This window comes from Parambassis ranga, chromosome 2, assembly GCF_900634625.1.
Source record: "Parambassis ranga chromosome 2, fParRan2.1, whole genome shotgun sequence".
NCBI classification, from domain to species: Eukaryota; Metazoa; Chordata; class Actinopteri; family Ambassidae; genus Parambassis; species Parambassis ranga.
The window spans coordinates 2,386,133-2,410,210 of record NC_041023.1 but is presented as its reverse complement, the minus strand read 5'-3'; the positions used below and the strand labels follow the sequence as shown (position 1 = coordinate 2,410,210).

The following is a 24,078-nucleotide window of genomic DNA, read 5'->3' as shown; positions in this document are numbered from 1 at the left end:
AGTGAACGCTGTATTGAGCGGCGGCTCTTTGTCAAACACAGATAAGCGCCACTGATGCCAAAAGAAACAATCGACATCTGTAATCCTTTGAATCGGATCAGAACGCATCCGCCAATACTGAGTCACCAGCCTGATATGACCACATAGCCTTCCCATCATGATGACACAGTAGCACATTAAAACATCTCCGCGACTGTCTGTTTGACAGGATGAGCTGCGGTTGTTTGATCTTAACACCTAAGTACCAGCTGGCATCACGCATGAGCGGCGCCTTTCCTTTCATGGACAAACGCTCGGCTCGTTGATTCGGCCGATTCGTGGAGGCCCCTGTGTCTAATGGGTTGAGAATAACAGGTGGACGGGCCCACCTGAGCAGATCCGTCCTCCTCTGCCTGTATAAAAGGCAGCGAACTGGGGGAGGACGGTCAGATACAGAGACCAGCAGCAAGCAGAGGAACTAACTTTTTTTTTGGGAAAGAAAGGAGAAAAGGTGAGTTGGACCTTCGTCCACTGGTTTACCTGCTGTAGCTGTCTGATTCTCTTTCATGTGCCTGTCCTCTCCATCACAGACTCTAACCATGAGAAGCATCCACTCCCTGGCTGGCATCCTTCTGGTCCTCGGCTTCATCCGGAGCAGCTGGCAGGTTCCTCTGCACGAGGCGGATGACAGCTCAAGGTAGACTTCAGCTTAGTTTAAAGGACGACAGCATTTTGAGACTGAGCATCTGAGTTTGAAATAGTGTCATGTAAACACTCTCTAGTTAAGATAAGACAATTTCAAACAGTTTCAAATCAATTAATGGGAACAGCTGATTATATGTTTGTGTGAATTTTTGCAGGTTTCTCAATTTTCTATTAGCAATCCTCCATCAGTTCTACATAGTTAAGATTAAAATGAAAGTTTGTCTCGCTGTAGGCAGAGTGGTGTGTTACCTTGTGCTGTCCCCCTGCTGCAGTGTCGACAACACGTTAGCTGATGAGCCCAGGGAGCTGTCGAGCGTGAAAAGGCACTCAGAGGGAACGTTCTCCAACGACTACAGCAAATATCTGGAGGACAGGAAGGCGCAGGACTTTGTTCGGTGGCTGATGAACAACAAGAGGAGCGGGTCAGTGGAAACATTTCAGTGTTGTAGTGTTCTGAGCTATAAGTAAAGATTGGAGTTTGTAGCAGAATAACAAAGTATATTTAATGTGGTTTGACAACACATCCACTCACTCTCATCGTGTGTTTCAGCGCTGCAGAGAAGCGCCACGCTGATGGCACTTTCACTAGCGATGTGAGCTCCTACCTCACGGATCAGGCAATCAAAGACTTTGTCGCCAGGCTCAAGTCTGGACAAGTCAGAAGAGAGTAGGCTTGTCCGTCCTTCCTCCTCATTCCTCCTCCTCCTCCTCCTCCTTCTCGTCCATAAGCCAACCCGCCTGTGTCTGATTCCACGGTGATGACAGGGGAGACAGAAAGATCTTAAGCCAATCAGCTGCTTCTTGTTGCTTCTTGACCCTTTCCCCTGCCTTACTTTGCTTTATCTTGATGTTCCTTGTGGTCGTGCTGAAATAAATCACCTGAACCTTTCCACTGTGTTGATTGATGCGTCACCACACTGTGTGAGATGAGACACACAGCACACACTAAAAATGATCCGTGTGATGGAAAAACTTCAAACTTTAGGGCAGTTTCCACACTGCAGGTTCAGACCCCTCAGGGTCAGTGTTCATATTGTGTACCTGTATACGTACTCAGATCGGAAATGGACAGGCGGGATGAAGCGTTCGGCAAGAGGCACGTAGATGGAAGCTTCACCAGTGATGTGAACAAGGTGCTGGACTCCATGGCTGCCAAGGAATATTTACTCTGGGTTATGACCTCCAAGCCTTCAGGGGAGAGGTAACAGTGAGTCAACACAACTGATCGGATGAATGTCAGTCTGCGGTTTGTGGTTAGACTTGCCATGACTGTGATTTTCTCTCTTTTACAGTAAGAAAAGACAAGGAAACTGAGGAGAGTGTCTCCATTCTGTGTGATGCACACAAAGCCATACACTGCACAGGAGGAAGGAAGCCATACTGCTTTGCATGTTTTATGTCAACACTCTAAGTTTTTGTTTCACTTTAATGCAAAAATGCATCAAAAAAGTCTGTATGGTGCAGAAAAGAAGACATTTTCTACTAATTTAAATTATTTTCTATATTTGTAAGATGAAAACAAGAACACAAAAGGTTTAATCTCAGGTAGGCCAATAGAAAGCACACTTGTTGACTGTCATTGCATATTAATAATCTGCTCTGCAAAAATAAAGTGTTTCATTCATTGTTTGCTTGTGGTAGCGGGTCTTTACATAGTAAATAAATACTAAAAATAGTGAATAGTATATAAGATACTAATTTAAGACATACATACAATATTTGTGGCCATTTGTGAGGCCAGAAATATTAGATTAGCATGTTTTTGGCTTCATAAATGGCCGTCACAGGTCAGTCATGTGTCTACAGTTGGATACCTGAAACAATGCTATTAAAATATCTCACAAATGTTCAGATTTTATTCTAAACCAGGGATCACCAAACTACGGACCACGGGCCAACTCCAGCCCGCCACCCCCCTCTGACCGGCCCCCCCAGTCCGCCTTCCCCCCACTTCTTGCACCGGCCCTTTGAAGCAATCCCAAAAGTGGTCATGGCCTATTTGTTTTATTGCTTTTTGGCAATAAAACATGTGCACATCTGGTATTTTGTTGATTAAAAATGAACATGAACTATTTATATTTGCTGAATTTCCGTCACCTGATATGCGTGAGATCAAGCAGCGACTGACAGCGTGCAAAGAGAACGGTCAGAAGTCCGTTGGTTAGCCCGGGGCCAAGTGTTGCGCTGTTTCCTGCTACCTGAAATAAACAAGTCGAAAGCTACTGCGCTCAGAAACCAGCTGATCCGAAAAGTGGAAATGCTGCAGGGAAAATTTATTGCGCGGTTCCGTGAGTCTCATGTCAACAATAAATACGCCCGTTCCAGAACCCCTTTGCTGCAGACATAAATGAGGCCTCTCTGTCTTTTCATTTTATTGGCCTATTTATGGCACACCATTAATATTAATATCAACAGGACTACCTATCACCTCAACTAGGCAGCTGTTTCCTACCTTGACAGCTTGTTAATGTTACTGTTTTTTTATTAGAAAAAAATAAATAGAATATCTGTGGTATTTCAAATTATAATAAAGTTGAAGAGTTAATTACTACTTCTGCAAACCACTAGTAAAGATAAACAGCTATGTGTTTTAACAGTGTGGATGGCCGTGCCAGGTTACTGGTCTCTGTTGAGGCCTGCTGGCGGCCATTTTGGTGTCATACAACACATGTTATATAGCTGAACGGTCCGGCCCCCGTCACAGACAGGAATGATAATGTAGCCCGCAGAGAAGCACGTTTGGTGAAGGGCCTGCAGGGAATTCAAGAACTTTTACAGTGTGGAAAGTGTCTAAATTGTCGGCGCTAGCAAGAGACCTCCTCCCAGACAGGGATGTCAGCAATAGTTTGTTTGTGGGAGGCGTAGAATTAGCCTTCTATTTTTAAACTTCCAGGCATACAAGTCATAAAGGTGACAGCGATCATGTCGACAAATATTTGCGTGTATCACAAACCTTTTACTTGCGACGACGCAAATGTTCTGCCTTAATTTCAAAAGCTTTTTTGCCGAGTTAACCTGTGTGATGCTAACTTCCGGGTTGAGCTGCGCTTCCGGTGATTAGCTTAGCTGCCCTCTGACCTGCCTGCAGAAAAAAAACAAAAACAAAACACCACATTCAGCGGTGGATTATCTTTATTTATGCTCCCACTCTCACTCTCGCTTTCTCTCGCATCCTCGTGAAACAGTTCACAATTAAACAACATATCCGAACTGATAGTTTTCTCTACAGTTGACTTAAATCATTAAACAGAAAGTGTACAGCTATTACTACCAAATTTAAGGCAGAATTCCACACAGACGTGGTCAAAATATTTGATATTGATATATTTTTGACCCATTATTAGTTTCTCTAATCAGCTAAGAACCATCAAGTAGACAATGGGAAAAAAGAACATCTACAACAAAATCCTGAATTCAACACTGACTTCATGTTAGTAATATATTAGTAACATTTGACATGAATAAAATATACTATGCATTATACATCGTTAAGACTCTTTACCATTTATTACATCTTGCCCTTCCCAGAAAAAAAAGGTTTTATTGCATCTCTAGGAATAACCATGGTCCTGCAGCGTCATGCAGGTGTCTTACAAAACAATTAGCTTCAGATGCTGACACACCAAGGGTCATTTGGAGAGGAGATCACATGTCCATGAATGACACGCACTGACGTCTTGACAAAGAGTGTGCAGGTGCAATACATACATGGAGCTTCCTTTACACTTTAGCAAATTTAATGTTTGTTTGTTAGCTGAAAGTTTCCAAACGTTGCTGCCATGCTTGCTTAAAAATGTCATTTTCCACAAAACTCTTCGTGCTAAGCTAAGCTTGACATTTAGCATACAGACATGAGACAACAAAGCTAACGTCTGAATACTGTTTGTTTTGCAGGAGGAGGACCGATGTTTGTTTGTAAAATGGAGAAAGCCTCTGGCGTGATATGAGCAGTCACGGTCACAAAAACATTTAGATATAGAGAGTATATAAAATGTCTATTCAATACTTTCAAAAAAGTTGACTAGATCTATGCAGCCGACTCTGTAGATACCAGTGAAACGGGTTAGTGTTGGTCCATGTCTGCTCATCAGGTTCCTATGGTGGTGTGAGGCTAAATTTAACACGCGTCACTATGGCAGCTTTTTAAAACTCGTGGTTGTTGGAAAAATATAAAAACATACAAAATATAAATAAAAGTTAAAAATCCGTTTGAAAATTTGTGACTGAATTGGCCCATTGACACAGCAGTTACTATAGATGTCACTCAGCTCTGGCTTCCATCTGTTGCTGGTATCACTAAAACACAGATACACGATAAAAAGGACGCCGCGCGCCCCTGCGTTAACACTGCTTCTAACAAATGTTTCTTTTGTGTTTCACACAACTTGCACACAGACTTACATGACGAAAAAAACACAGTGTAGCACAGTACAAAGGTGGTTGAGTGTGGCACAGTATCATTGTTTTTTGTTTTTTTTTTTGACACCGCCAGCACGTGTCATCACAAACTCGTCTCCCTGTCCAAGCTCTTGTCATGCCTCCGCCGCTTGTGTCGCTTTTCACCACCACTTGAGCAACTGCACACAAAAAAAACAGAAACATTAAGACAAAGGAAATAAAAATAACACGCTGATGTTCTATGACATGCTGGCATGCATTAGAAATATACACAAGCCACTAGTGAACACTTCTGCATGCAGAGGCCACATTTCTGACGTCTGTGGAGTAGCATGCAGACCCGGGCCATGCTGTGCACTCAGTCCATTTATTGATTTATTTACATCATCACCTGAGTCATAGCTCGCACACAGACCGACACATCGTGCAACAATCAGCAGTAAACACACTCAGACGGGACTCCCCATGCTAATAGGAACCGCTGGGCTCGGCTTACCTTTGGGATATCAGCTTCTGAGAGGTTAGGAAGGGGAGCTGAGAGGCAGGCAGGAGATATTGTGTTAGTCTACACTGTGGGAAGCCTGCAAGGGCAGGGCTGCTCTTAAATAAACACAGCGGGCGCTTCACTTTCCCAGAAAACTGTAAAGGTTCCATAACATTACAATAGCAAACACCTGCCACAGGTTAGCGTCTGGAATCAATCTGCAGTATATGCCTGCACCTGGGTATGTGAGGCTAACCTTTTAGCGCTGGGTTCCTTTTTGGTGCTCTCAGCAGGGTTGACACCCTTCCACACACTCCCGAATGATCCTTTGGACATCTCATCAGTGATGTTCACTGTGGCTGGGTCGCTCCTTCACACACACATCACAAAGGAACAGGCATTATTTCCCAGTCTCTCTCAGTGAGTTTGACTAGAAACAATCTGAATGACTCACTTGTAGTGTCCTTCTAATGGCACTTGTACAATGCCTTCCTCCTCTGCAATAATACTGTGTTCCTCCTGAAGAAAGAAAGAAATGAATTCATCATCTGCTGCCTAAAGTCATCACCCAAAGCCGAGGTCTTTGACTGCACCTCTTCTTCAGCATCCTCCAGTTTCTTCTTCTTCCACTCTGGCATCAGGTCGTCCAGCCAGCTCAGGTCTCTCTTGGTGAAGATGAAGTCCAGCAGCTTCCGAATGAACACCAGGGCCAAGACCTGCAGCAGCAGAAACACCCTCGTTTCTACCAAGCTTTATGCATTAAGCGGACATAGACTCTCACACTCGTGTTACCATCATTGGGAAAACAATGGCAGCCTTGGAGGTCTTGATGACCCACAGCAGGACCAGACAGCTGAGCTGGATGATGGTGAAGAGGTGCACCTTCCTCAGTGGGACGTGGCGAAGGTAGATGAAGTCTGGCTGATGTTTGGCCGGCATGCCGAACAGCCTCAGACGGTCGAAGAACTGCGCAGACAGACACACTTTAAACTACTGATGGTCTGATAAAAAATGAGCAGGTGGTGCTCAGGCTCACCTGGATGCCTCTGAGTGAGGAAGCTCCCATGTAGAGGAAGACTCCGTACAGCACAGGCATGGGGATGAACTGGAGACAGGCAGAAACATAGCAGAAGCATTTGCACCTTCTGACTTTATAACATGATTTACGCATGTGTATGTTTTTGCTTTCTTTCTCCCCGACCTTCAGCACTGAGGTCATGAAGACGGAGCAGCCCATCAGGGTGAAGATCATGAGGCCGGTGAAGCGCTGCTCCCTGATGCCCAGGAACTTGGGCTGTTCTCCGGGGGCCGAGCACTCCGACTCCAGCTTCAAGCTGTTGACGTGGGAGATGGAGAGCACGGTGGCTGCCACGAACCACGGCAGGCCCATCACAGAGCACACGCCGAGCATCACCCCGACCACAAACAGGTCCAGGTGGTAGCCGCAGCCTTTCTGCAGGGGTGAGGTGAAGGTGATCAGATACATGTGCACAGTTACTGATGGATTCTTAAAGCTGGGTGTTACCTTCAGTTTGTGCTCCTTCCTGTTGATGATGACAGCTGTGATCTGCTGGTCCATGAAGATGAGGATGGTGCAGAGCAGAGCAGGGATGGAGGTGATGATGGTGGTCCACCATGGGTTGGGCCCTACAGGGTTTATAAGCCAGCCACGATCATCCCTGGTGGGCTGGAGAGAACATGGTGCGTATAAAAATCAGACGCCTGCAGCAGCTTTTGAACTCACAAAGCTTTGATATGAACTTACTTTGAACTTGCTGGGGACCTGCAGCTTAGGAGAAGGGATCCCCAGAGCGTAATCGACCAACACCATGGTGAGGATCGTGATGAAGACAGCAAAGTCACTGATGATGGAGCGCACCTGAAGGGTTAAACAAACATCATTGAAGCTGCTACCTCCATGACCCCACCCTGGATAAATGAGGGACACTGCCCTGTGTTTTTGAACTGATTGATTTTTCTGTGATGTTGCTCTTTTAAGTTGCATCATTCACCACCACAGGGTGGCGCCAGCACACTACAGATTCTTGTGCAAGCATCACGCCACATACTACGCTCAGGAGTGTCATCTCAATGATAAAGCATAGAACTTGCACACATAGAATGGCAACGAAAAGACCGCAGGATCATCTGCAGTACCCAAAAACCACCAATAGATGGCAGCATGATCTAAACTGACACAGAGGGAGGCAAACAAAAACAGTCAGGCATGCATACCTTTGTGGGGAAGTAGCGGCTTGTCTTGAACTCCTTGAGGAAGGCGGACATGAAGACGGTGGAGAAGAAGAGGATCACGCACCAGAAGAGGACATCAGGGATGTAGGGGCCGTGGTGACCACAGGCGGTGCCCTCAAACTCCCCGTGCAACATCTCGCACTCCTACTGGCCCCAGACGACAGGGTGGTGGTGGTGGTGACCAGGAAACATGATCAGAGCAGAAGAGTGATGATGTCAGTGTTTGGAACTGTTCTTTTGATTCTATATTTCCTCACTCATCCACGCCATACGTCTGTCTGACGGGCATGTGTAGGAGTGACGCAGCATGCTTCCACCAGCGTGACTCATCCGTGATGCCGCCCCTTACATTACATCTCCACACTCATTCTGCACGGCCAAATCCCGTGAAATCCTGCAGCCCACATGTTCTTAATCCCTGCCGAGACTTATGACGCCTCTCAAAGTGTGAGTGAGACACAACACGGCGCCAGAGGCTGCAAGAAATACCCTGAATTCCAGGTTTATTTTGGATGTAGCTGTTAATTTTAGCCACACTCAAACGTGTGGGTTCCTTACCTTGACCTCCAGCATGGTCCAGTTAATGTGTGATGCTGTGATGTTTCTCTCCTCCCAGAAGCGCAGAGTCTCATTGCTGGGGTCCCTCGGCTCCACACAAGCACACCTATAAATTAACACGCACTCATTACTGGTAGCTCTATGAAATAATGAAATGTCCCCCACACCAGAACAGAAAACCCACAGAAGGAGCTCTTGGCTGTGCAGCATGATAATGCATGGTGCTCCTGACACACGCTCAACATGGGATTACACAACACAAAGCCCCATTACTACAAAAAAAAGTGCTATACCGCTGCACCAGCTGTCGCTCTGTGACGCAGCAATGGCCGACATGTGTGGGTTAATGTTAGCTTGAACAATAAAACCTGCTGCACTTACGAGTACTGAGTGAGTTTCTGAAGGCTGTTGTGTTTATTGATGGGGTAGTGCACCCCCAGGTGAACTAGCTTCTCCAGAGCCTCGTAGATGAAAATGATGCAGATCAGTGCGGCGAAAGCTTCCTCGGTGAAGCGTGTGATGTAACAGACGAGGGAGCTGGCGTCCGTGGCCACCAGTAACAGACAGAAGAAGGCCGTCCACAGGCCGATGCAGGCCCTCAGGGAGAGGTAGGAGAGGCCGTATTCCCTGAGAGACACAGGACACGAATAAACACACAGCACAGGTGGAAACGATGGATTCATCCTAAGACAGAAAAAGCACCAGAGGAGCATACTTGCAGAACTTGAACAGGATCTTCTCGAAGACAAGAACAGGCCCTGTGCTGCCCAGAATGGTGAGGGGCTGACCCGCAAAGAGAGAATAGGCTATCCCAGTCATGGAAGCCCCAAACAGGGACTCAATAGCACTCTGCAAAGACAGGAAACAACGTTCTGATGCTGGACACCATGGAGTGTGTGTGTGTGTGTGTGTGTGTGTGTGTGTGTGTGTGTGTGTGTGTGTGTGTGTGTGTGTGAAGACGCCGCCTCTTACCACGCGCCCCTCTGTGGCCTCGCCCAGGAGTCCTCCAAAGGTGATGACAGGTGACATACAGGCGCAGTAGAGGAAGAGGAACGAGGCCAGACACTGGAGACTCAGGGCGTCTGTGTAGTCAGAAAGGTAGTGAGGGGCCTTACGCTTGATGTCCAGGAGCAACCCGCCACAAAACCTGCGGCGAGACGGAGGGACGTCATGAGAGAGCCTGACGAAACACTCACATTCACTCTGTGTGTATTATCTCATCCTGCCGCAGCACACCGGGACAACTGCTGCTGGTTGCCATAGCAACATCGAACGGCCCGTTATATATGTGCTTTTTTCATTCTGAGCGTCCCAAGAGGAGGAGGTGGTGGTGGAGAGCCAGTCTGATAGAACGCTTCCGGCCAGCTCTCACTCTGCTGTAAAAGCACCAAGATGGACGCTCTCTCCTGCTCACTGCACTTCATGTGATTCTTTTCTATGTTTAATCCCCCTCTCAGTGTTTCCCTCTGAGATCATGATGTATTTTTATCTGCGAGCCTCCTTGCGTGTTGTTAAATAATACACGAGTGTTGCAATATTGACGAATGTGACTGAACGCTGGTTACAGCGTTTGAAAATAAAAGTCAAACAAGAAGGTCTGTGTGTGGGGCTGAGGAGTGAGGAATGATAATAAGGCAGGCAGAGTGCTCTGCCTCTTCACACTTTCTGTGTGGACTTTCTGTCCACACTCACCTCCCGGTGCGCTGGAGCTCAGGGCCGCCGTGCCCTCCGTGCTCCTCCGACTCTCCCAGATCCGTCACTCCGTTGGGAACAGGGGGGATCTTCCGCTTTTCCTGTGTGGACAGAATCCGTCAGTCAGCTGTCCATCAATCACAACACATCACTCACTGAGCCAGAGTGCACTGTAATAGGAATCTATTCTCATCAAGCCCAAAGACAAAGAGCTAAAGAAACAACCTATTTCTACTGTCGGATAACTAAGAGAGCAGATCTGTTTCAAAGTGGACCAAAAATAACTAATGGAGGAAAATAAGTTGTGCTTTAGAGAGGATTGAGAACAGAACCCAGGGGAGAGACATCAAAGCACAGAGTGAACGCAGATGTTTATGATTTCTCACTGCAGAAGCGGCTCATACACATGAGCACGTGAACACGACTGAACCCTACCTGTGAGGGGACATTCTTAGGAGGCTCTATTCTGATGGAGGGGTCCCACTCTCCAGGAGGCAACACTGTCACCTGGTCCAGAAACTCATCGATGCCCGCCACCAGGTCGCTCCTGTCTTTGGCCTTGTAAGCTACGTCATGGAAAATCTGCACAGAGACATGAAGCAGTATCAGTATGTTCACGTTATTCCCTTATATGATGAAGTAAGCTAACGTCTGCGCGCTCCCAAAGGAAATAAAAACAACAACATCTGGCTCAGATGATGGTGAAAGCATTAGCTCATAGCTGCACTGTGGGAAACCTCCTGTCAGGGTTTTCATGTTAAACTCAACTGATCCCCAAAGGGGTTTTTGTTGTTTGTCTTCTCTTCAGCAGCTGGAGACTCTCAGGGAGCAGCCTCACCTGGCAGCATGTTAGAGCTGCACACAGAGCCTTTAATGCTCGGTTCCAATGACAAAAACTGATACTAACGGAGAACTTCACAATCTCACCTCATCAGTCATCAGTGTAGCAATAGACCGGCCGATCTCATGGTACTGTGGCCCTCTTCCCAGAGGCCCCAGCAGGATGAAGAGAAACCTGAGCAACACAAAGGACGACCGAGTGTGGGTGACATTGCTTTTTTTAATGAAGCATTCAGGGCATTGTTTTGTGTGTGTGTAACCTGGTGGTGATGGGAACTTCAGCCAGGCCGTTGAGCAGCACCGCAGGAGACAGGCGGACGAAGGCCACCACAGGGCGCTCGAGGAACTCCAGCTCACCTACCAGCACATTGGACGCCTCGGCACCAGGAGGGATCTTCTTCATGAAGTGGAGGTCAATCTGTGAGAACAAATATCGGTGTTTGGTTCTGTTTTCACTAAAATATGATGTGGGCCACGTCACCGTGGCCGACGCGCAGCAGTTTCCCAGGGTTAGAAGAGCTACACGGCGACCATTTCACACGGAACCTTAGCTTGGTTAAATAGACAGCGCTAGCTTTGTGTCCAGCTATCAGTGACGTTGAACAAACAGCTGGCTCGGCGGTGGGTCCGGCAGCTCACCTTACTGAAGTCCACAGCACTGTTTTCTCGGCTGACGTCCTGTTTGCCCTCGTTGTTGGCCGGCTGGGACTGAGGTGAGACTGTTTGGCCTGTCGGGCAGAGCAGGAGACAACATCAGCCAATCACAGCACTGTTTCCCCACTTGGAGACTGCAGTGAGTGACTACAGGGTGCAGGTACATTCTCTGAAACGTGTGATACGACAGTGGACTCTTTTGCTGTAGGTGCTAAAACCCTTCTCAGAGAGAAGGTTCAGCCCTGCTGACAAAAGACTGTTCCATTAGTGAGTAAGCTAATATTAGACGGCCCATTTATAGAGCGTGTGATGATGCTCTGTGGTGATTTACAAAGCCGGCTTCAATCTTTGACATCAGAGTGATCAAAGATTGCTCCCTCTAAACTTGATGCATCAGTTCACATCAGTCAGACGATCAGCTGTTTCAGTGAGGCTGTGACTTCAGAAAATGCTTGGATTCAGTGACCAGCTGAGTGTTAGATAAGAGCGGTGATATGTCTGTTTGCTCCATATGTTCTGGCCGTGCACCAGGACAGCTAATATTTGATCTGTTGTGATTGTTTCCCAATCTAAACAGGTGTTTCCAGCCTCATATTTCACAGACAGACATGGAAGTAATGGACTATTATGCTTATTCACATGAGATGTATGTTTTAAATCATATTTAATGTGAGAGCAGCGTCCTTATCTTTCAGTGAATAAGCATCAAAGTATTTCTGCAGAGTAAGAATGGTCATGTTTGTGTTATCAGGGTTTCTGGTTAGTAGCACCTCTAATTCATGTGTTATTTACAGTGTCAGTGCAGAGTGGAGAGCTTTTCCTGTTCTATCACTACAGCTATCTACACTTCTGGTTGCCTGTGCAGACTTCCTGCTCTGTGTCGTCCTGTGTGATGGGGAAGTAGCCTTGTGCGACTGCCTGCAGGACGCTAAGACGCTTAGCCTCGACCTCGCCTAAAGGGACGCCTGGGGTCATATTGTAGCCGCTCCTGGAGGAGCTCAAAGGCGACAGAGGGGAGGACAGACACGTCACACAACATACACACTGCCTGTACACCCTAAAGGGGAAGCTTTTCCTGGGTGGGTTTTCAGGACGTATGGTTGGAGAGTACACATCGTCTGTGTAAGTGCACACATGCACAACAACAACACACATGCAGAAGTACAGCGGACGAGAACAAACACACACACAAACAGGGAGAAACACAGACAAGAGGAGAGAATGAGATCCAACGGCAGTAAAACAGATGGAATATCATGCAACATCATACAGAAGTCTGTCAGTATTTACAGAGGACATACATGATCACCATGGAAACACCAGAGACCGACACTGACGTGTGTGTTGCTGTGTACATGTGCCTCCCTCACCGTTCTTATCCATGGAGTGGGGCTCAGACTGCTTCTTGCCGATATCAGCGAAGGAGCGTACGATGGGGATGCGGTTGGCCAGCTTCTTGTGGTTTTGGTGGTGGTGCCGCTTCAGCAGGGCCTCTCGGATCCTCCTCCTGGCGTCCTGACCCACAGGGCCGGACACCTCGTGCTGATCCAGAACCATGTCTGAGGAAAGGTAAAAGGCCCACATAGCTGTGTGTTTGGCACATTACTGTCCCTGCGTGGCCGCCAGCGATGCTAAGCTGATTATTCCAACAAAAGAAATAAAAAAAACATCCCACTGCGGCTGATCTAATCGCTCCAAACTAGGTTAAGTTCAACAGATTTCTGCAGCAGAAATCGGACAAACGTTCTATTTGTTGACCCCAAAAACCAAAAACACAGATTCCCCCTGAGTGAGGTCAAATGATCCTCTGCTCTGTTTGTTATGGCCTCTGCAAAGAGACACACAGCAGGCGTGTTTACCTGCAATCTCCTCCAGGGAGTTGGCCCTCATGTCCAGCATCACGGTGCCGTTCATGATGCAGCTGCGGAGCTCAAACAGGCTGTGCAGAGACAGCGTGGCTACATAGGGTTTACTCCACCGCTCGCCACCGTCCTCCACATCCTCCTCAAACTTTAGCCACCTATAAAAAAACAACATCAACATCTCAGGAGGGAAAACAGAGGAAGAGCAGCAAGCAGCGGCAGAGGCGTACCTGGCTGTCTCCTTCCATTCGGCGTCCTCCCCCTCCCTGAGGCAGATTTCATCCAGCTCGGTGAACAGAGCGTGGGGCATGTGCTCCTCGTCGCCATCCTCTGTCCCGAGCAGAAACTGCACCCTCTGAGCTGGGGTGTCTACTGCAGCGAAACAGGCGAGGGCGGAGCGACGGGTGGGGACAAAGAGGACACACCTCACATCTGTCTCTTTCTACCCGAATGTGTATCTACATGCACTGATTCTCCGACACCTACTATGAGAGGGAGATTCCCGCCCGTCGTCAGCCGTGGAGTCCCTCTCCTTGGACCTCTTCCTGTGTCTGTGTCCGTGGTGGCGGTGGCGACGGTGTGACCTCCTGCCCAGGGGGACGTGAACCCCGATGTAGAGAGTGCGGTGACCTGGAGACAAGAAGAATGAAAGGTGTTGTAGGTCCTGTGCTCGACTAGATTAGATTCTGTCTGCTCGCAGGATGCTGGAATCAATATTGAGATTGCAACCTTTATAATTAGAGTCATTTTACATCAACGCAGACCAGATAATGAGAGTGGAATGCTAAATGTGAGGCTTTTTTTCTGTGTGTGCATGAGTGTGCGTCCACAGGGTCAGTGTGAAGATAATCCGAGCTGACTCCCTCCTCTTTTATTGCAGTCGAACCGCCCGGCCGCCACTTCCTTCCCGCCGGTGCTCAGCTCAGCGGCCGGACACAGACAAGTAAATTGGACACCCTGTTCTCTTGCACCATATGAGGCGCCACAGCGTCCAGCATAATGTGACACCAAATGGATCCTCACTCAAGGCGAGCGCTGGTTTTTTTTTGGCGCTGTGCAGAAAGTTTAAATTGTTTTCGCTTGCTTTGATACATGAGTAATCTCATCAGAGCGCGCTAATCAGGTTTGAGCAATAAGCAGACAAAACATGACTCACCTAGCAGCACAGTGACCTCACAGCGCTTCAGAAGAGACACTGGCAGCGGAGGTTAAGCCAGGCCTCGGCTGAAACGGCCTATATGTCAAAGTATATGTGTAGTTTTGCCACAGCGTGTCCTGCACATCCTCAATTATTCATATCAGGAGAACAGGAGAGGCACAATCCAGCAGACAGGAAGAGTCAGGTAACAAAAAACATAAGTGACTTTAAATGAGTCAGGACTCATGAGTGGAGGGCTTTACAAAAATAGCTCGTCCTCCTCCTCCTCCTCCTCTTCCTCCTCCACCTCCAGGCCTGAACTGCTGCTGATGTCATTGGATGTCTTTTATTCTGTCGCCACGTCTGAGTGGCTTTCAGTCAGTCAGAGCCTGACGCAGCGGCGTGTGACATGCTTTGAGTGTGTAGTCATGTATAAGCAAAGGGAGGTGGAGGAGGTGTAGTCGGGTTTTTGAATCAGCACAAAGTAAAATAACACAGGGTTAGGTGACAGTGTGTGGCGGCGTTACCATGACGACAGTCACACAGTCATTATGAAAACCGTCATCCAGGGGATGGAGGTCCTTAAGATGAAAGCACCGTCAGAGAGGGTCAGAATCAAAGAGGGACATGTTTCCGGCCCACGTTGCCTAGCAACCAAGTTAGCGGCCGCAGACAAGAGGACCACGGTTATAACTCACCGTCTGAGTATCGGGATGCAATTATTTCTACATTTCACCCTTCTTGCTTCATCTCACAGTGATGGGAACAGATGTGCAGAGAATAGAGCCCTCGCTCTGTGAAGCCGCACATCAAAACCTAATATCCATTTGTGTGGCTTTATCCAGGTGGTGGTCAGCTGAACATCAAATAATCACTGATTAACCCCTTTGTTACCTTCTAGTTCTTCCTTTTCAAAGTTGGTGTGAAGCATGGAGCGTGTGCCCCCACGGTCCACCACCGCCTCTTCATCCGTCCTCTGCAGGAGGAGACACACAAACCAGAAGTTAAGAAGTAATTACTCGACAACGACAACGACACAAACACACACACATTCATGTCGCAGATTAAACGCAGAGCGCTGCCCGTTTGAAGAGCTTGAAGAAAAATCCATATTTCCCCTGAATGCTACAAGTTGTTATGTAAGAGCCTGGCTGCTGTGCCCCCCCACTCCCAGCCTAGTGGGAGACTGTGTCCTGAAATAACACACACACACACACACACACACACACAGAAAGTCAGCATTATGAGGATAACTTCCAGCGACTGACGCCATGGCAACAGAAGCCAGCCTCATCTCCTGAGTCCAAGAGGAACACACCATTTTTCTCACGCACCTCGGGCGAGATGGGGTTTTTGGGAGATGCTGCACATGCTCAGTGTGTACGGAGGGAGACACTGCGTGGTGCTAATGGACGCAGCATAGCGCTTCTCTGGTTATTCTATGCTAAAAATAGCTTTTGACCTTGAAAAACAAACGGTGGCTGCTTACTCTGCTTTTTTATTATTCATTGGAAACACTGGTCTGTTTTTGAAAAGATGCCCTGAGAGAGTGAGAGACAGACAGAGAGACGACTTCCTGTTGCTGTTCTTATCGCCCAGGGACGCTGCCCGCCAACACCTCCAGGCTACGAAAGGCAGCAGAACAAAAAGTTGTCATGGTGATGCCTCTATCAGCTTCTCCCTGTCTCTTCTGTCTCTGTCCGTCCTCGTCTGTCACCTGTTCACTGTGAGCGTCACCTGACCTGCGTCCTGTAATAACAGTCATTAATGTTCATTATCAGCAGCCATAATTTAGTCTTTGTTCAAGCATGAGCAGCTTTACACCCCTGTAGTCTACAGAGGTTTCATATTTCCCATTGTTTGTGATGTCAGCATAAATAGCACAGCTGCCCGTGGTTTGTTGTGACACGCTGAACGTTGGTCGATCTGGACATCAGTCTCAGATCCTGTGAGACGAAGCGAAGCCACTGGTGATACAACCATCTCACACACACACACCCACACACACATGGACAACCATGTGAGACACAAGCTAGCACATCAAAGGACAGATGCTGAGGACTTACTGTATATAGAGACATTAGCAGCTAGAGCTCTTACTCACAGGCTGCACACGTGAGATTTATCATGAGGTCCCAGTGGACAGACGTCCCTAGATTTCCCCTGGCAGATGGTTAATGGTAATCTGAAAGACTCAATGCGTTCATTTTGTCTTCTGGATTCCAATTCCCTTCGCTCCATCTACTGTGAGAGCAAGCCCTGTTCCAGGGTGGTCAGAGGAGCTAATATCTAACATGGCAGGGATGATGTGAGTGTTTGTGACAGGCCTGGGAGAGAGACAGGGGCTCGGGGCTGGTTGGCCCTACAGGTCCCACAGGAAAACTCCCTCGGTCTGAGTAACACTCTGTGTCTCCCTGTCTATGACCCGTGAGACCAACAGCACACAGCTCAAAGCTCTGACAGGAGGACAACCTGATAGCAACACCACGTGGATTCAGACACCAACAGGTCCCACCTTTGCCGACACTGACTCTACCGTCATTTTGCCCTACAGACAGTGTAAGCGTGCTCCTATTGTAGGCCTCTAGTGGCCAGGAAGATGTACTACAAGGCTGAAAGCACGAGAAATATCTTTCTGGTGATGAAGCACCTATCGGTAGGTGGAGTGGGGTTCTACTCATATCTTTGGGCGTGATAACAGCCATTTAACAGGATAAAGTGAGGACATCACCAAAAAAACCACGAGCAGATTTCAGCATATAAAGTGTCCATATTTGAATCGTCCAGTCTGACACAACAATAGAGACGCCTATCTGATATCTGAGCCTGACGCTATGCCCCTATCTGCTCCGTCCCAAACAAAGCTCCACACCGCTCGGTATGACAGATGAGCCAGAATCTCCCGCCTGCAGGTCCCTGCATCTATTTATAGACTGCCGCATGTTGCTGACCCTAGACCAGCCCAAAGAGAGCTGCATCCCCGGCCGGCTTGGCAATCTGGGTTGAGATTAATCTGCCAGCCTTTACGGCGGGATAAAAGCTCCTCTCTGGCCATGGGATCAGTGATGGAGGGCCCTGCATGCGCGGGTGAGAGAATTAAATCAACCGTTTCTCAGTTGGTCCATTGGTTGGAGGTGGGGGGGGGCAGGAGCGGAGAGCACGTGACCATGACTCCAGGGGAGTTGGGATAGGAGAGGTGGGGGAGGAGCAGACATGTGACCAGGCATGATGATGAACACACACATGAATGTATGTTACGGCTCCATCCTTTCCTCACATCACTGCATAGTTTCTCACACTAGTCCTCCTCCTGTCTGCTCACAGAGCACGCTCACGTATAGGGTCTCTGATGTATAGTGTCCCTCTGCAGGCAGTGGGGTGATGGGGAGGAGCAGCGTGGATGAATGAGCAACACACAGGGCGAGAGGACCAGAGGATGTTCTAATGTCACACAGTGTTAGAGTCGTGGTAAGCCGAGTGACTTGACCTTCAGGAGAAGCACTGGGGCTGTGTCTCATTTTGATTCAATGAGTCGTGTGACAGTAAAAAAAACAGCGTTTCTTCGTTTACACTAAAAACCGGTTGGTCCACTCTCTGTGGTTCCACACCTCAGACTGAAACATGTGCGGCCCACTCTTCATAATGACTTTCTGACAGTCGAGTATCGAGTGATTGACCCGAAAAGATCAACAAAAGCTGCGCCGCCATCCAGCCAGCGCGCAGACAAAGAGCCCAAGAACACGTCCTTCACAGTGAAAGTGAACCTGGAGGATTCTCTCTGAACATCCTGCTCCAAATCCTGCGTGCTCCACTTTCCCCTGACCCTGCCTGTCTGACAGTGCAGCTAAAGGTGAATACAGCGCACATCTGAAACTCTGAGCCACAGCTCGGTCAGCACTGCCGGTGAATGCTGACTGAGACCTGTAACTGTCATTTGTGTTGTCATGGCGGCCAACAGCCCGAAGCTGTAGTGACAGACAGACTGTATTGACTCATGCTTCATCAGCTGTTTGTGCCGGCACTATTCACAATAGCTGTATTCAATAATGTTATCTTTCAGGGTGTGAAACAACAGAGAGCGCAGTCTTCCAGTGTCACTGCCTGATTTGTCTGAGAGCTTATATTCCACGGTCCTGGCCAGGATAAATCACAGACCCATCGATTCTCACCAGCTCTTTTCCAGGAATCTGTGTACATTATCACAGCAGATATGTGACCGCATTTCTGCTGTCTTCAGGGATTTCTCCCGAGGCGTCTACAGCAGCAGGGCTGATGAATATTTGCATTATTATACCTTTATATATATATATATATATAGGTCACAGGGTGCACACGACAGCAGCTCATTCTCTTAGGAATAGAAATGATGTAAAATCCTCAATCCGCTGTCTATCTGCTTTACTGGACTTTCTACATGTTTTAAGAGCCAGAGTGATTCTATAGCTTGTAGCTAGCTGGATTATCAGTGGCTGTACAAGCCGCCCGATTGGCCGACAGCTTCTGTTGTCGTGGTTTTTCATCCCTACAGATGGCCACGGTTACCGTGGCGATGGCAGCAGAATCAGCATCACAGGGAAGACTGAATGCTCTTAAGAGCAAAGAAGTGTAAACTATCTGCTGAAAACACACACACAGAAAGAGACCACGCCACAGAGCTCCAACTGAAACCAATCCAGCATCTCTCCCTCAGAGATCACCAGGGTCAGAGCAGCGGGTATAAGCTCCTCTCTCGCCCCAGAATGACAGTCCCATCTGTCAGCCAAGCTCCCCGGGACCTCTCGCATGCACAGCATCGGCACGACCGGCCCTCTCTGCAGCGCACCCGCAGCCTCTCTACTCTGCATACATTAGCATCCAGCATCTACGCCAAACTCTCCCAGAGACAGTCGCTCCAACACTTCGACCTACCTGATAAACAGATCCTTTATTCAGGTCCACTGAGAGCATGGTGGGCCTCCTGTGCGGTCCGGGTAGGACGCCCGCTGACTAACTCCCCTTGTGCTTGCGGCAATTGTAAGATATGAGGCTGAGGCTCAGGGCCTGAGCCCCACGCTGAGCTCAGTGTGTGTCAGAGACGGTCAGCTCCTCTGTCGGCGCCTCTCTGTTAAATCCGTCAGCCGCTCTCATCACTTCCCATGCTGGAACACAGCAGTAACCTCACACCCAAAGAAGCCCGGCGAACGCAGCGCAAAGACAAAAAGCAGGGAGCTGGGATCAGCTCTTCCTCTCCCTCTGCCTCCGACGGCTTTCATCCAGGGCAGCATCAAATGTTTCTGACAACCGTCCATCCGCCAATCCCCCCAGAGAGATTAGCGCTCTGACATCACCGATGCTGTGCACAGCTCTACTCTGCTGAGCCTCCGAGCTCTGTGCCTCTGTTACCTAAGACAAGTCTGAGGTCGCAGGGAGTCAAACAACACCATCCTGTTCCAAGGGGCTTCAGGAAGCCCCAGCACGCCTCACAGCCACACGTCCCGGGCCAGGTCAGCCCACACTTCCAGCAGAAGCAGCAGCAGTGAGGAGGGTGTCGGTGCTGCAGCTTCTGCCGTACATGCAGTGCTGCATGTGCACGTTCAGGTGCATGTGTGTGTGTGTATCTGCAGAACCTACCTGAGGCGAAGACGCTGCTCTCTGGCTGCAGTGCATTGTCAGCAATACTGTGATCAAGGCATGGTGTGCTAGAAGAAGATGTTTCTGCTGCACTGCCTTTTTTGATACTTCGGAAAGTTTGGCGCTTCTTACTGCAGAGATCAAACCTGCCAAAATTACACCTAGCAGTAGGCAAACTAATTTCCTGTGAGCCTCCCTCTCCTCATCTAATCACGTGTCCCTCATCTAGCTCTGCATCCTCTTCCTCCACCTTCCTCTGTGCCCTCATCGCCCTCCTCTCCACTGACACTACTATAATTAACCGTGGAAAGGAGCGCAGCGTGTGGAGGCTCCTGCAGGAGCTGCGGTGGGGAGGCTTCCTGCCCGCCGGCCTGTTAGTTCTGCACAGTTGGATCACCGAGTCGGACAGAGATTTCACACTGATCCAAGAACACCACGCTCAAAAGAACAACTCCAGCACGCTTCCTCCGTCTGTTCTCACTGATCATCTCACCCAGCTCTAACTCCACCGACCGGCAGACGGTCAGTGTCCAAATTAGGACCAGGTCAGGTTGACGGGAAGCAAAGGAACCAGTGAAGCTAGAGACAGATGAGGCCACTCTTAGCATATGCTATGCTTAGCATAGCTGTCTGAGACTCACACAGAGGCTTCAAAACCTCTTTAATGTGCATATTGTCCTCAGACAGACACCAAAAAGCATCCGACATGTCAACAGGCCTGCCTGTGTGCTCCCATTATTTAGTGATAAACAGTGGTGGACAGTAACTAAGTATTTGTACTTCGTTCCTGTACTTAAGTAATTTTGTATGTATTTATACCTTAATTAAGTAAAAATAATCTTCTACTCTGACTCCATGCTGCAGCTGTTACCTGTACTTTCTCCTCCACTACATTTCTACAGTGTCTGTAGTTCCTTGTTCCATGTGATGAACACAGTGCTGGACCGATGTGAGGTCAGACTCTGCATGGAGGTGGTGTCACGCTGCCAGCTGTGTTTCTATAATGAGCCTCAGTCATGATGCCGGTGCTCTGGCTCAGTGAGCTAACTAGTTAGCTGCTGTCTGCTAACACAGGTCCATCCATTAATGTCTGATGAACATGAATCATAACATGAATCTACAGCAGGAACACTGACACAGTAAAAATGCTGAATGCCTGTTATCAGCAGCCTCTCTGTTCACTTGATGCCCACAGCCTGCCTCATGACACACAGACCTGTCCATAGCTGCTTCTGGACTGAACATGTACATTAACTACACATGCTCCATTTTCATTTGAGATGATTTCTTTGATTATTTTAACCTGTTCAGATCCTTTGCAATGGAAATCAATCATATATATTCAGCGTGTGAGTACTTTTACTTTTAAGTACATTTAAAAGTACTTAAGACTTTTACTTAAGTAGGATTGTTGATGTAGCACTTCTACTTTTACTTGTGTATATATTTTGCTGGGTATTTGTACTTTTACTCGAGTATATATTTTGCTGGGTATTTGTACTTTTACTTGAGTACCAGCTTCATACTTCCTCCTGGTAATAAATAAAAGCTACAAGGGTGAAACCTGTGCTATATTCAGACTTTGACCAGTGGCAGACACTTTGTCCTCAGCCTGGTCTCCACCCACTGTTGCATAAGAAATATTTTATTAGAGCAGATGACATGCGAGCATCAAAAGTCCCCACGGCTGCTGAAAGCTTGAGCGCCGACTCCCATCGTCTATTCATGTTTCTGTGGAGTGGCCGGATCAACGGTGAAATGTGTGACCATTGTGATGTAAAAATACACAACATCTGCTGACCGAGCCGCCTAATTACAAACACAAGCTAAATACAGCTGTGCAACATGACTGTAGATTATCGATAACATGGATTAACAGCTGCCTAATCTTTAACTTTTAATTACTTACTAGCCAAAAGGACAACGGGAGAGATGCTCAGCTGCACTTTCATTGCTCTCATGATTGATTTCTGCTTGTGTAACTCTCTCTCTGTTATTACTGAGCAGATCTATACAACATTTAGCAGTAGATAATAAAAAGATGGACTCACCCCATCTTTATTTTCTTGGGAACTTTGCTCCTGCAGGGAGGGAAAAAAAAAACAAATCAAGAGATCAGTCAAGACAAAACAGAGTCCGTCCTTCCTGCTGTAAATCACACATACTCTCATGCTTGACCAGGGGGACCTGGTAACTGGATTACAACTATTCCCACCACACAGTAACACCTCACATACTCATACACATCCTGGTGATGCCATGACAACGCTTGCTGCGTAGGAGGAGGAGGAGGGAGGAGGGAAGGGAGGGCAGCGATGAGTTACAATGACAGGGGGGAGGCAGCGGCCACACTGCATCGACACTGCAGGCAGGGGGGAGACGGAGCAGGTTCCACTCCGAGTCCTCATGTCACACGTCCACACATTGATCACACAGGGGTAGAGTATTGATTCGCCTCCAGAGCAATCACTAATTTTGAAACAATGGGAGCAGAAAGCATCTCTGTCTGTCCTCCAGCCTGGAGGCAGCGGGCATGTTTCCCTTCTCCCTCTCAGCAGCCTCACCTGAATGCTAATGAGGAGAAGCTGCAGAAGCAAGAGGTTCACTGAGTGTTATCAGGAGGCACATATGCAGTGAAACCTGTCCCAATACATGAGTGGAAAGATGAAACGACAGAGAGCTGCTTACATCTGACTGATGAGGCATAAACCTCCCTGTGTCTCCTCTGCCAGGATCAAACACTCCATGGAGCTGCAGCACTGTAACGCAACAGCTTGGCAGCAGGTTTCATGCAAAATAAAAACTGGGTCGACTGGTAATGATGAGACATGTCAGCAGGCAGCAGGGCTGTACACATCATGTAGCAGCGCAACAGAACACAGAATATAGATGATCAGGGACGCGCCATTCATGGGACCCAGCCACACTGCATGGGCTTCAGTCTTACCGTTGGCAGCAGCGGCTCCATCTGAGCTCCTTGGTCCGTGATGTCCATCTTTCCTTCTCCTCGGCTTCACAATAGGCAGGTCGTGATGCGCTCCTCCGCCTCAGTCAAAACGCCGCTTGCAAAAAAAAAATCACACGAGGCTCCCTCTTCTTCCTCTTCTTCCTCTCCTCCTCTTCTTCTTCGTTGTTGTTGTTTTTTCTCTCTCCTCCTTGTCGGACTGATTTCCCCCCTCCTCTCCTTCCCCAACTCTCACATTCACCGGCCGGGTTTTCTCAAATGGAGGTAGCACAGCATTCCGTCCTGCCCTACATAATTTACGCATGGAGGAGGGAGGCAGTGTTTCCCATTTGCTTCACGCGTGTCGGCCGATGAAGATGATGATGATGATGATGAGGCGCTCAAGTGCGAGTATGCGCAATCTTTTATGTTAGAATTGATTAGGTACCCAAACATGGATGTGTTCAGGCTCTATAATAAAATATTTGTGCGCATTTCCAACAATTTATTATACAATGAACACATTTGATGCCTCCTTATTTGCGTTACACGCGTGGATTGTGCGCCACACAGTGCGCACTAAAGAAAAATCCGCACCACCCACCGTGTCTCAGCTTAGAATACAAAAAATTGCGCGGTGTTATATAAAAGATGAGACAATATAGTCACACACACACACACACACACACACACGTCAGCGGGACAAACGACCCGGCAGCCACAACATCGTTATGTGGAGCTGCAGCACGCGATGATGCGCCCCGGCACCAGCCTCCAGGTTATCACACAGGGAGCCGCTGCAGCGTTTATACTCTGGCGCCCTCCTGTGGTGGCGCACAGGAAGCGTCGCCATCAAACAGACGAGCCAACACCGCAATGGAGTTATTACGGTAATATTAGTTATAATATATACTGAATGTATCGATGCATGGTCTTGTTGGCCCTATGCGATAAGATGGAT

The 24,078-nt window shown here is 48.1% G+C and overlaps 2 protein-coding genes across 4 annotated transcripts; one reads left to right on the top strand and one right to left on the bottom strand.

Moving 5' to 3' along the window:
• The first annotated feature begins 417 nt into the window (after positions 1-417).
• Positions 418-1,573, top strand: LOC114426227 (glucagon-1-like). The gene is made up of 4 exons (XM_028393489.1): positions 418-490; positions 570-676; positions 957-1,106; positions 1,235-1,573. Exons 2-4 carry the CDS (start codon positions 579-581, stop codon positions 1,353-1,355), a joined length of 369 nt encoding a protein of 122 aa, XP_028249290.1. The 5' UTR covers positions 418-490; positions 570-578; the 3' UTR covers positions 1,356-1,573.
• Positions 1,574-4,207: 2,634 nt separating this feature from the next.
• On the bottom strand, positions 4,208-23,418 carry LOC114425991 (sodium-driven chloride bicarbonate exchanger-like). 3 transcript variants are annotated; one of them, XM_028393071.1, is made up of 27 exons: positions 23,121-23,418; positions 22,225-22,254; positions 15,458-15,539; positions 13,912-14,055; positions 13,656-13,797; positions 13,423-13,583; positions 12,934-13,122; positions 11,549-11,637; positions 11,170-11,327; positions 10,997-11,084; positions 10,505-10,651; positions 10,070-10,170; positions 9,350-9,524; positions 9,093-9,226; positions 8,759-9,004; positions 8,378-8,483; positions 7,802-7,963; positions 7,332-7,445; positions 7,092-7,253; positions 6,768-7,019; positions 6,603-6,671; positions 6,359-6,532; positions 6,160-6,282; positions 6,021-6,085; positions 5,823-5,936; positions 5,579-5,616; positions 4,208-5,261 (listed from the first exon to the last, which is right to left on the bottom strand). In XM_028393071.1, the coding sequence occupies exons 1-26, from the start codon at positions 23,166-23,168 to the stop codon at positions 5,604-5,606; spliced, it is 3,288 nt and encodes a 1,095-aa protein (XP_028248872.1). In that variant the 5' UTR covers positions 23,169-23,418; the 3' UTR covers positions 4,208-5,261; positions 5,579-5,603. The 3 variants fall into 3 exon arrangements, with proteins under 3 accessions (XP_028248872.1, XP_028248853.1, XP_028248862.1); XM_028393052.1 differs by lacking the exon at positions 5,579-5,616; XM_028393061.1 differs by lacking the exon at positions 5,579-5,616 and having other exon boundaries at positions 13,656-13,794.
• Between the last annotated feature and the right edge of the window lie 660 nt (positions 23,419-24,078).